Below are 13,594 nucleotides of genomic sequence, written 5' to 3'. Positions count from 1 at the left end.
GACTTGGATAAGAGTTTGGTTTAGGGGGGTAAGTGGAGGCCAGCCAGTATGGCCGTGCAATGTGTACGTTGGTAAACCTCACTCCTTGATGGCCTAATAGCCCAAACTTTTAGCTCGGTACCTAGCACACTCATCTCTCATGCTGGCCACACATATTCTAGTCCTGGCTGAGAGTGAGGTTTAGGGCGGGCGAGTATGTGAGTTCAGTGTTTTTCAACCACTGTGTCGCAGCACACTAGTGTACCGTGGGAAAGTATGCAATTTCACCTAATAGGTCGGAAAAATATTTTTTGCAAACCAATAATTACAATCCACAAATAATGTGCCGTTGTTAAAATCAGCAGAGCAACCATGTAATACTCTTTCTTACCAGTAGGGAGCAGCAGGTAGCTCATTGCTGTATACGCCTAACTTGAGACGAGATAATTAACGACTGTTGTGGTTTGACGTCATATCTTACAAGTACGTCAGGTATTTGATGAAAACGACTTTATATTGTCAATATAGGCTATTGAGTTTTGTTTTGAACATTTCCTGCTGGTGGTGTCTGTCATGTATTGGTTACTCTGGTCAATACCGGAACCATTGTAAGGGGAACTTAAGGGCAGGGGACACAGGATATGATGACATGCATAGACATCTTATAAGTAGACGCAGCATTGGCTGCTGTGACGCGAGAAATTGGGCCGCCATCTTGAAGTGGTGATGAGGAGCCGGCGAGCAGCCTAAACTGACAGTTGACAGGTAGAAAACAAAGATGGTGTTCAGCCTTTTCCTGCTCAAATGAGCGGACTGTTGAAAATAGGAATCGGGGGGATTACTTTTCACAAGTAAGATTTAACATCAACGTACTATTGGTTGTATTTTGTGAAAATAATATTAGCACAGAGTTGAGAAGGAGCAAAGATCTTCAATAGTACTGAAATCCTAGCAAACAAGAGTATGACCATAATAGAATTGATTGTCGATTAAATTAATTACATTTGAAAATGTCATACTTCAATAATATAAAGTTGAAATAAAATAAGATAAAGATTGTAAAAGCCAACAGGGGTAAAAGTTATTGTAGTTCTCTACAAACCTATGAAATGTTCTATTTTGTCTTCATTATTTTGTCAGAATGCACCAGAAGGCTTCATTTGTATGTGAAAATCACAAAGAAATCTTCTGGGGGAGGATGACCCCCCTACAGGGGTCTGGTTTACAAACTTTCAGCCCCACCTAAAACAAAATTCACCAGCCGCCACTGATTATGATGCATTCTCATTTTAGACAAAGTATAAGACGATACTTTCTTATCCGTATAATTGTAACCAGGAATAAGTCTTTTTGCAAACCAATAATCACAATCCACAAATAATGTGCCGTTGTTAAGATCAGCAGAGCAACCATGTAATACTCTTTCCTACCAGTAGGGAGCAGCAGGTAGCTCATTGCTGTATACGCCTAACTTGAGACGAGGTAACAATATTCAAATACTAACATTGTTGGGTAAGACAGAATTTGGTTTTATTCTGAATCCAGTGAAACAGATTGGTGGTTTTAGCTGATATAAAGACTTTCCGGTGTTTATATATGTTTATGTTGAAGTATTTGGCAGACGCTTATATCCAAAGCGACATGTATAAAAAATACGTATAAAACAATCACTGTAAACATGATCATTTAAGGGAAGATGGTAATACAAAATATCAATACAAAGTGTCAAGACAGAATAAACTCTCTGCTGCTGCAGCAACAGAGATACAGTCTATAGATATATAGATATCTAATGTATTCATACATAGTTTATGTAGGATATACGCATGTATATATAACCTAATCATATTGTTTCTTCAACTTCAAAATAGCTGACCGTTTTTTTCCCCTTCTCTGGGATTATATTCCCAGTTTTGATCTCGGACGTCTGGTCACTTATAGCATATAAGAATATTCTATTACTGTTAAGCAAAGTATGAATACTAAAACATGTGTCCTTTATCATAGCTACACGTATGACAAAAAAAGCGCGTGAAAATCAGTGGTATTCAGTGAGGTAAGATGAATTAAATGCGCTGACAGTTCATTGCTCCTGCCAAATGAACTGCACTGAGTGGAGCGGATCACCACTCCAAGATGGCGGCCCCGCGTCTCGTCAGCGCCAGTAGGCAGTAGCGCTCCATGCTGCGTACCCTTAAAACATGTCTATGCACAGGACAATACCGGTGTTGTACCGAAATCTGTTACCCATCGGAATTTGTAACTCCAGGGGGCGATGTTCCCATGGCGTTTGTTTGATGGTTAAACGGCAAGCCCAAGGAGGAGGAGAAGAAGAACGCTTGCGTAAATGGCGTAAACTATCCTTAATGCTGAAACGTCAGTTGTCAGAATTTCAGCATTAATAAATTACACATAACAGCCGATACAATGGACTCATACTATAATGAAAGTAAGTCATTGATTTCCAGAATATGTGTAATTTATTAATGCTGAAATTCTGACAACTGACGTTTCTGCATTAAGGATAGTTTACGCCATTTACGCAAGCGTTCTTCTTCTCCTCCTCCTTGGGCTTACCGTTTAACCATCAAACACACGCCATGGGAACATCGCCCCCAGGAGTTACAAATTCCGATGGGTAACAGATTTCGGTACAACACCGGAACCATTGTAAGGGGAACTTAAGGGCGGGGGACACAGGATATGATGACATGTTTTGTGTGTTGAACACCAGGAAGTGGAAGAAGTTTGAGCGGGAATTAAAGGTAGAAAAAGACTAAGCTTTCTTTTGGTGTATTATTAAGCTTAGATTGTACTAATAGTGACACGTTTGGCACACAACAATGGCGACGAGGACGGGATAGTGTCCCTCTGGATATTTTCAATGAAAACAAAAGTGCCTTGGCCCAAAAAAGGTTGAAAAACAAGGTTAGGTAACTTCAGTCCCTCAAAGGTTGCTAGCTTGCACACTCGTCTGTACCACATTCACACTCAGAAACTAAGTACACTTATTGAAGTGCACTGACACAAGAGAGTTGCTCGGCTGATGAAAATAAGAAGCGTTAGAGCAGCAGACATAAATGTTTATTTCTTACAATAATAATAATAATTATGTGTTAGCAAACATTGTCGTTCCTCGGTGCAGGTTTAAAAAAAGGTCCAAAAGCCTCGCTGGCCTTCACGTCCTCGGTGCATCTCGTGGACGTGCGGCGAGTCTCCGACATGCGACTCGCCCAGCCGGCTAACAGAAAAAGACTGCTGCATTTCAACTAAAACACATAATTTGTTTCGATTGTTGTCCTCAATGACCGGTCAGTCGTCTTAAACGTGCTGACTCTCCTGGGACGGCGTGTGTGCGCCAACGTGGCGGCCGTCAGGTCAAAACACTTTGGAATGGAAACGTAGCAAAAACCAACAAAAAAAGTGGACTTTTATTGACAATGTACACCTTCACGTAGAAAGGAGGCGTGGCCTGAGGCCGGGAGGAGTCCTCAGGGCCGAGTGCCGCCCACTCACACACCCCTCTCCAGTCGTGAGCGGGCGAGGGAGGGGGCGGGGCTAAAGCGGCAGGCTGGGCGGAGCCAGAGTGTCTTCTAGAAGGTCTTCCTGTGGATGGCGCGCGCGCCGTCTTCTTCATATTCCCGCTTGGACACCCACATCTTCTTGAAGGTGTCCAATGACGCCAGGATGGAGCCTCTGTGGGCGGAGCCGAGAAGGTCAGGTGATTATTATTTATTTCCATTTGGTCAAGATTATTCATGGGAAAATTCAAAATGTACCCGATCCAGGTGGAGTAGAGTCTCTCCTGGGGGGCCGAGATCTGCACACACAATGGTAACAAGTAAGTGTGTGTGTTCTTGTATTGTGTCGCTTTTAAAAGTGCTCCCCCTCTGGTCAACATATGAAATAACAAGTGTGTGTAAGAAATTTAAATACGGTCCCTTTGGCCAAAATTAATTTTAAATAAATAAATAAATATGTACCGTATATAGATCAGGAGTGTCAAACTCATTTGAGCTCAGGGGCCGCATGGAGGAAAATCTGTGCACATGCCGGACTACTAAAATCATGGGGGTAAAACTAAAAAATAAAGACTACTTCAGATTGTTTTCTTTGTCTTACTTTGGCCAAAAATAGAACAAACATTTTGAAAATATTACAATAAAAATATAGAACAAAATACAGGCAGCGGTAAAGTTTAGATGCCTGAAGGAAAGAAGAAAGTGAATGAATGTTTACAACTGAATACATTTACATGTGCATAAAAATGTGTTTTCTTTTGGATTATTTGTATATATTTTTTTATTTATCCTCTTAAGGCCCAAGCTGTTTGTTTACGTGCTTTTTTTTTTATTTCTCTTTGCTATTTGGGCTTATTGGAGCCTAATTAGAATAAAAACTAAGAATCATTTTTTGATATGATGTACTTAGTCCATAAGTAACAAACATGTACTTCACGTTTAGTGACATGCTAATTCTTATTTTTATACTTTTTTCCCCCAAATTCCATTGTATGTTATACTCTTCTGACACCACCAGATGGCAGTATAAGCATCCACATAAGCGGCCATAAGACCCCAATTCAGTAGTGCACACAATTTTGGAAATAAGAGCTAAAAGGTGCTGTCCACACATGTGGCCACTAAGCCTTTAGATGTATAAGACAACCTTTTTCCAAAACAATATAGAATGTGAGATGTAGTTAAGTTAAAGTACCAATGATTGTTACACACACACTAGGTGTGGTGAAATTTGTCCTCTGCATTTGACCCATCCCCTTGTAAAAACCCCTGGGAGGTGAGGGGAGCAGTGGGCAGCAGCTATGCTGCACCCGGGAATCATTTTTGGTGATTTAACCACCAATTCCAACCCTTGATGCTGATCCCATTACCTCCCTGCATGGCTCCCATTTTTATAGTCTTTGGTATGACTCGGCCAGGGTTTGAACTCACAACCTACCCATCTCAGGGCGGACACTCTAACCACTAGGCCACTGAGTATAACAGGATAATGCACACATTTATCATTGGTTTTCAAAATGGTGACAAAAAAGTGGGACCCCAAAAATCTACTGTGGGAACCCATTTTTATGACTTGATGGGGTCCCAGGGACCCCATTTTGAAAATTCCTAGCCCCAACACTGATGGAATATTGGTGCATGCAAAACAGCAGCAAGCGGCTGTGGCCTGTGGGCCGGTTCAAATACTAATCAAATATCATCCCGGGGGCCACAGATCATTCATCCATTGACTTTGACACCACTGATGATATAGTTGATGTAGATGCCCATATCGGCTGTTCAGATTTACTTAACAAAAGAGAAGTGTAGGATACTTCTCTTGTTGCCTTATTTGTATTTGACTTTAAATGTATTTATATTAGAAACACAACATGTGTATATAACAAAGGGTGCAAAGTCTGCAGGCAGTAGGAAACACCTGGTTAAGTGTAGGGAGTAAAACTGATGGCAGTCTAAAGTTCAAGATTTTTGGAGCTCTTTGTTCAGTGGATCAGATGTTTGATGAAGCTCTGTGTCTATCTACCACCACTACTGTTTTCTGTTTATTTGTTACTGACTGTGGCAGGACACCTCTGCCTCTGTTTCACTTTATGTTGCTGGTAAATAATATGGTTGTAGTAGTAGGCTAAAGTTAAATTATTTAGTATGCACTCATTAAAGGGGCAGAGCTTTATGAGACATTTTAGCTTTTATATTTTATAAGATATATTTTTTGTAAGAACCACAATTAATAAATATATTTCAGTGAATAACTTATTGTTCAAATCTGTATATAAATATGTACATAAAGTGTTGTAATTATATTGTAAAATGGATGGATGGATGGACGTTTAAAACAAAACTGTTATTATTAATTAGTAACTATACATTTTTTTAGCCTTTTTAGAGAAAATCATATCATTGTAGTAAATTATGCAAATTACTCGATGATGTCATGGTGACCACGCCCTTAGCCACGCCCCCACCGCCACAGGTATCTTGGCAGTTTATGGGAAACACTGTACTGTAATAACTTGAAGTAAATCATGAAGATTAAAAATGAATTACAAACAAAAAATTAACTAAAAGCTTACCTTTTTTATATTGGCATAGCATGTATATATTATTATTGTTGTAAATATAAATCTTTATACATCTAGAAGGGTGGTCATAAAGAGGTAACAAATACAAGATTGTGTGTGTGCCCACCTTGATCTTGACATCTTTGGGCGCCAGCTTCTTCACTTCTGTTAGTAGTCGCTCTCCAAACCCTGAGGGAGGCCACACAGAGTCACAAATGACCATCGCAGGTGGCCACGCCCACCTTTACGTGTTGCCACGCCCACCTTTGATGAGCGTGGACCCCCCGCTCAGCAGGATGTTGGAGAAGAGCGTGCGACGCAGGTCCATGTCGGACTTCAGGATGGCGTCGGCCAGAACCTCGTGGATGCCTAAGCTCTCGTCACCCACTAAGTCGGGCCTGAAGAGCAGCTCGGGGGCGCGGAAGCGGGCAGGCCCGATCTGAATACGGCACGAGGGCGGCGGTCACGACAGGAGGAGGCGGAGTTTGGCGTGAACACAACTTACATTCAAGGTGCTGCCGTCTGGAAGGATGTACTGAGCCTTCTCCGTCTCCAGAGTCTCATCCTTCTGGGGGTTTAGCGACAGGTAGCACGCCCTCTGGTGGCACAAGCATGCATGGCGTGTGAGGCACGCCCCTCCTCCTACACACCCCGCCCCCAGCTCACCTCTTTGATGGTGCGCACCACCTCAAACTCTGCAGACGTGTTGAAGTTGTAGCCCTCCTTGCGCAGGAGGAGACGCAGGTACCACGACACGTCCCTGCCCGCGATGTCCATGCGCAGGATGGAGTGCGGTATGGCAAAGCCCTCGTAGGTGGGCACTATGTGAGTCACGCCGTCTCCCGAGTCCAACACTACGCCGGTGGTGCGTCCCGTGGCGTACCTGGGGGAGGTCACACAAGGTGTCATCCGTTTTCGCCGCAGCTAGGGAGATTCTAATGGCTTACAAGCTGAGCACCGCCTGCATGGAGAAGGAGAGGGCGGGAACGTTGAAGGTCTCGAAGAACACCTCCGCCGCCTTCTCGCGGTTGACGCTGGGGTTGAGGGGCGCCTCCGTCAGCAGGACCGGATGCTGGCAAACACAGAACCACATGCTGGTCAATATTCACAACAACCACCATCACCGTAGATCGGGGGTCAGCAACCTGCGGCTCTTTAGTGCCGCCCTAGTGGCTCCCTGGAGCATTTTTAAAAAAGGATGGAAAATGGAAAAGATGGGGGGAAATAATTTTTTGTTTTAGTATGTTTTTTGTTTGAGGACAAACATGACACAAACCTTCCCAGTTGTTAGAACTACCACGTTTAATATGTTTGTGTACCATGAATTGATTGAAAAACTTATTGGGGTGTTACCATTTAGTGGTCAATTGTACGGAATATGTACTGTACTGTGCAATCTACTAATAAAAGTCTCAATCAATCAATCAATGCTTCACTGATGACAGTATTTGGGGAACATCGTTTTGTCCTACTCATTTCGGCGGCTCTTGAACTCACCATAGTGTGGACTGTGACTTAACAGTTTGTTTACATGTAAAATCTTCCTCTTTTGTCTCATTTTGTCCACCAAAAGTTTTATGCTGTGCATGAATGCACAAAGGTGAGCTTTGTTGATGTTATTGACTTGTTGGAGTGCTAATCAGGCATATTTGGTCAGTGCATGACTGCAAGCTAATCAATGCTAACATGCTATTTAGGCTAGTTGTATGTACATATTGCATCATTATGCCTCATTTGTAGTTATATTTGAGCTCATTTAATTTCCTTTACTTATCCATCCATCCATCCATTTTCTACCGCTTGTCCCTTTTGGGGTCACGGGGGGTGCTGGAGCCTATCTCAGCTGCATTCAGGCAGAAGGCGGGGTGCACCCTAGACAAGTCGCCACCTCATCACAGGACCAGCACAGATAGACGACAACATTCACACACTAGGGACCATTTAGTGTAGCCAACCAACCTATCCCCAGGTGCATGTTTATGCCCTCTATTTAATTTATATTTGCATGTCTCATGACACATTATCCGTATGTAATATTGGCTGCATTTCAGATAGTTGTTTGTGTGCCATGTTGTTCCAGACCACAGCAAACATTACCTAGCTTGCCAAAGATTGTAATAAATCTATTTAAAGAAGACAGCCTGCAGTTTCCTTTAACTTGGACACACACATCTATACCTTTGGCCATTAAATGCCAGTAATTTCCAGGAGTTACCTCACCTTCTGAGTAGCCTCTGATTTACTAATGTTTTCTAATGTGTAGAATAAATATTACATTTCAACATTTCTGTCAACAAAGATTTGCTCCAGCCTGCGACAGTCATTTTGATAGTAGGCTATTATAGCTAATATAGACACGCCATGTGTTGCCTTCATTAAAAGACATTTTCATTTTTTGCAGCGCCAGACAGATTTGTTTTTTGTATTTTTGCTCCAATATGGCTCTTTCAACATTTTGGGTTGCCGACCTCTGCCTTAGACGGAGAAGCTCACCTCTTCTGAGAAGGTCTGCAGCTGCTCCTTGGAGTAAACATACTGCCAGATCCTCTCCATATCATTCCAGTCCTTCACGATACCGTGCTCCATCGGATAGCGCACGGACAGCAGACCACGGTGCTCCTGCAACACACACACACACACACACACACACACACACACACAGACACACACACGACACAATTCCAGTATTGAGCGTTATGTAAGTTGGAAGCAGATAAGAACCAGACACATGAATGTAGATTAAAGTTAAAAGATAAAGTACCAATGATTGTCACACACACACTAGGTGTGGCGAAATTATTCTCTGCATTTAACCCATCACCCTTTATCACCCCCTGGGAGGTGAGGGGAGCAGTGGGCAGCAGCAGTGGCCGCGCCCGGGAATCATTTTTGGTGATTTAACCCCCAATTCCAATCTTTGATGCTGAGTGCCAAGCAGGGAGGTAATGGCTCCCATTGTTATAGTCTTTGGTATGACTCGGCCGGGGTTTGAACTAGGCCACTGAGGGCCTCAGCTATCGATTAGTTGGTTTGATTAATCGAGTAATCAGATAAAAAGACTTAATAGCCTCGACTGAGGATTTATACAGAGTACTGGTATTTTTTTGCTAGCGGTTCCTTGTTGTGTAGGTCCAAGAGGACTGTTAAAGGTGCCATATGTCATAATGTGGCCAGAAACGGTACTGCAATCACGGTTAAATTTTTGTAGTCCCCTCCCTCTCTCCCTGACTGAGGTTGCCAGATACGCAGCAGGATGGACTGGACTACTCCAAGGAACTTCAAACTTCCACTGCCTCTTACTAGGGGTTGAGGTTCTGGGACCTTAATAGCTGAATAGACAAGTGTTTTGTCAATAACAAATCTCTAACCAACACATTCTATACAGAAATTAGGCTATTTTCAGGAAGAAGTACAATATTACAATAAATGGCAACCCTATGGTTATTGTCAGTACTATCAGAAAACAAAGACTAAAACCAACTACAACCAACCTAGATGAAAAAATCTTCTCCGCCTTCAATGGTCTCTATCTTTCAAAGGCATCCCCGATACAAATCCTGGTTTTGTTCCTGACTTTGTCATGAGTAAGTTGAGAATGGTAACTTTTACATTTACTAAGGTCTGACATGTTGAGTAACTTTACCAGTGGCAGTAGGCAGACAAGATGGCGGTGTGTAACTGGCAACCTGGATGTGACACACTCTACGCACTTTCTAATTGGTCAAACAGTGGAGGGTGGGACATCGAAATGAAAACCATAGCCAGATTTCGGGGCTGTAAATCCAATTTTGAAATGAGCATATCCCGGCTGAACTACCGTTATCAGTTATAGAGGTATTGGAAAAGAAGATGATTTATTAATGCCTTTTGACATATCAGGGCCATTTATTTCTATCGATATAGATCCCTCGCTTCAATGCATCATTTAGGGAAAATAAATAAAGATTATTGTACTTGCCATATCCTTAATTACCTTCTATTTACCTTCTTTGAGCACCTTTACCTTGTTTTACTTTCTATTTAACTCCTTATACCTTTTTCAAGCTTCTTTTACCTTCTATTTTACTTATGTGACAATCTTCTACCTTCTCAAACTTATTAAAATTTGTATTTACCTTCTTTGACTGTATTTTACCTTCTTTTTTCCTCATGTGACCATCTCCTAACTTTTTTTAATCTTCTCCAACTTCTTTTAACTTGTATTTACCTTCTTTGACTGTCTTTTACCTTCTATTTGGCTTATTTGACCTTCTACATTTTTTTACCTTCTCTAATTTATTTTAACTTTGATTTACCTTCGACTGACTTACCTTCTTTTCAACTTTTATTTACCTTCTTCAACCGTCTTTTACCTTCTATTTTGTTTATTTGACCATCTTCTACCTTCTACATTTTTTCACCTTCTCCAATTTATTTTAACTTTTATTTACCTTTGACTGTCTTTTAACTTCTATTTAACTTTCGTTACCTTTTATTTACATGATATACCTTTAGTTCTTCTTTTACCTTTTATTTACCTTCACTTCTTCTTTTACTTTACCTTATTTTACCTTTTACCTTCCATTTACTTTATTTTACCTTCTTATCTTTTGACTTTTTATTCACTGTTAACTTCTATATTCCTTCTTTTACCATTCATTTATCTTTGTTTACCTTCTATCTACATTATTTTAAATTCTATTTACCTAATTTAACCTTCCTTTTACCTTTTTCACCTTTTATTTTATTACTATTTCCTTCTATTTACCTTCCAATTTCATTTTACCTTCTTTTACCATATATTACCTTATATTTAGCTTATTTTACTTTCTTTTAAGCGGACTGGATTTATTTGTCGGAATCATTAAACGATTAATCACAGCAACAGAAATGTAATCAAAGCTTTTTTCTAACTGAATGAATGGATGAATGGTTGCAGCCCTACTGTAGATGAAAACACATTACCTCTGCTTTAGGGCCGATGAAGAGGTCGCCCTCAAGGGCCCCTGCCATGACACGCACATGTTTGGGACGTCCCACACTGTCACACACACAAGTTTGAGAACATTACTGTCACGGTTGTGAAAAGAGCACAAAGGAAGGACATAGGAGGACTCACTAGTTCGGGAAACAGTATTTAGGAATCTGGTCACCAGCAAACCCAGCCTTGATCACCCCTGACCCCTGCAGAGACACACGTGACAATATATTAGCAACGCTGCTGGAATGAATGTGCACTGATGTCTGAAATATCAAGTGTGTGAGGAAGAGGAGCGTCATGAGACACAGCTGGAGGCCACACACCAACAACTTGGTCCTGTTCCTGCAAAGACAAAATGACGCCTAACCCAGCATAGCCACGTCCAGTAGAAGCATTTAAGTCCCATCTTAAAACTCATTTGTATACTCTAGCCCAGGCCTGGGCAATTATTTTGACTAGGAGCGCCAAATTTACACAAAAAAAATGTGTCTGGGGGCCGGTATATCTGATTTTTAGGAACACTAATACAAAACCTCACAATAATGTCTGAATGCTAAAAACGTTATGACAGACCTCCTTAAAAAAACGGAATGGAATTTTACGTTTTTTTTTACTGATTGAGACACCCAGAATGTACATGAAAATATCGAATGTGGGATTTATAATATTAACTACGAACAGTAAAACACTGAATATTGACAACATATGAACGTCTCACCCTCTCTCCATCGACATATTTTACAGTCGAGCGAAACACAACAAAAATGCAACAAACCGCGAAATATGAACGCAAAGGGTAAAAAAAAACAACCACCTACAATCTGATATATCACTAAACTAAGATTACCATAGTAACTAATTATATCACCATAGTAGCTAGTATATCATGCAAAAGCACAGATTTTAACCATTGAAATACTTTGTATAGTTCAAGACTTATGGTCATTTGAAAACATCATAATGGCAGCTACAGTTTTAACCTAAAGATCTAAAAAAAAATATTTGGGAATGTCCTGGCGGGCCAGATTAAAACACTTAACGGGCTGAATGTGGCCCCCAGGCCTTAATTTGCCCTGGTCTGCTCTAGCCTTTAAATAGACCCCCCTTTTAGACCAGTTGATCTGCCGTCTCTCTTTTCTGCTCTGCCACCCTCTCCTGCGTGGAGGGGCTGATGTTGTTGTAGCTTGAGCAGCCATTTGAGATACTCGTGATTTAGGGCTGTATAAATAAACTTTGATTGATTCATTGGTCCATTTATTGCAATGTCAAGTAAATGATGCTCATTGTAAGTATACACTTAGCAATGGTTGTGTGCAAACTAAGCAAACACGCTTACACACACAATACCGAAAAGAACGTTACACTTAACACATAATCAGAAAATATGATTTCAATCCGGCATGAAGTGAATATGGTGCTGAAGCTAACTAAACAAGCTAACATTTATTATCTGTCTGCTAGCCGGATAGCACTCGCAGCTAGCTGAGGTATCAAAACAATCATCCGCTGTTAGATAAAAAAAACGCTTTTCGCAGAACGTTTGGGGGCCACAAGAGGTGTTTGTGGAGCAAAACTAGACCGGACTGCAAGACAATAGCGAGCGAAGCTAACAGCTAGCACAAGCGACGGCCTCGGGTTTGGGTGTGGATGAATGACGTCATCATACTCACATTGTCGATGACAACAGGCTGATTAGCTAAAATGTCATAGGACTCCATGACGGACTATAACGGCTGGGTGCGTGTCTATGGACCTGTTCGCGTGTTCCGTCCAGTTTAGTGTTGAATTGTGTTGGGGGGGTAAAAAGTGTCAAACGACGCCCCGTCACTGTGTGCAGTCCGCCGCTCCTCACTGCGGACTGTCCCGCCCCCCTCCAGCGCCGTGACGCGTCGGCGATGTGATTGACAGGCGATGCGACCAATTAAAATGGAAGTGTCTTGTGGGGGGAGGGGCGAGACAAAAGCAATTGTTATTCGGACCAGAGGACATCAGAATCAGAATCAGAAATACTTTATTAATCCCCGAGGGGAAATTAAAATTTTCCGCACAATCCCATTCAAGAAGAAAAAATAAATAAATTTAAAAAATAAAATAAAATTATAATAATAATAAGCTCAGTCACCAGAATTTTACAATAAAAGCTGTGTTTTTTTTTACAGCATATAAAACAATTGAATAAATGGAATGACAAAAAAATACCACTGTTTTTAGCTGTAAAATTCAAGCAACAGAGCTGCCAGTTTGTTTGTTTTTTTACTGTAAAATCTTGTTTTAATGTATTTAACTCAGTCGGCGGAATTTAACCATAAAATCTATTGTCAAAATTACAGTGTACAATCTGATTGATAATTTGTTTGGAAATCATAAGTCAAGCAGATATTTAAGGCAAGGCAAGGCAAGGCAACTTTATTTATATAGCACGTTTACAACAATTTTTAAATTCGACCAAAGTGCTTTACAGGTTGAAAAGCATAGAGCAAAAACAAAACAAAAACAAACAAAGAACATAAACAATGAATGAGCTGAACAAGATAGTGCAAAAGCAATACGGTAAAAGGGGTTCGAATAAAAAG

General features: G+C 41.0%; 1 protein-coding gene across 1 annotated transcript; it reads right to left on the bottom strand.

Annotated features, from left to right (window-relative positions):
- Nucleotides 1-3,047: 3,047 nt before the first annotated feature.
- actr1b (actin related protein 1B) lies at nucleotides 3,048-12,915 on the bottom strand. Its single transcript, XM_062030862.1, has 11 exons — nucleotides 12,692-12,915; nucleotides 11,160-11,224; nucleotides 11,006-11,081; nucleotides 8,555-8,680; nucleotides 7,009-7,133; nucleotides 6,728-6,944; nucleotides 6,567-6,659; nucleotides 6,326-6,500; nucleotides 6,189-6,250; nucleotides 3,759-3,799; nucleotides 3,048-3,675 (listed from the first exon to the last, which is right to left on the bottom strand). Exons 1-11 carry the CDS (start codon nucleotides 12,737-12,739, stop codon nucleotides 3,573-3,575), a joined length of 1,131 nt encoding a protein of 376 aa, XP_061886846.1. The 5' UTR covers nucleotides 12,740-12,915; the 3' UTR covers nucleotides 3,048-3,572.
- Nucleotides 12,916-13,594: the final 679 nt, after the last annotated feature.

This window comes from Entelurus aequoreus, linkage group LG21 (genome assembly GCF_033978785.1).
Source record: "Entelurus aequoreus isolate RoL-2023_Sb linkage group LG21, RoL_Eaeq_v1.1, whole genome shotgun sequence".
NCBI lineage: Eukaryota > Metazoa > Chordata > Actinopteri > Syngnathiformes > Syngnathidae > Entelurus > Entelurus aequoreus.
The sequence above is the reverse complement of the archived record's forward strand: the minus strand, read 5'-3'. Positions and strand labels throughout refer to the sequence as shown.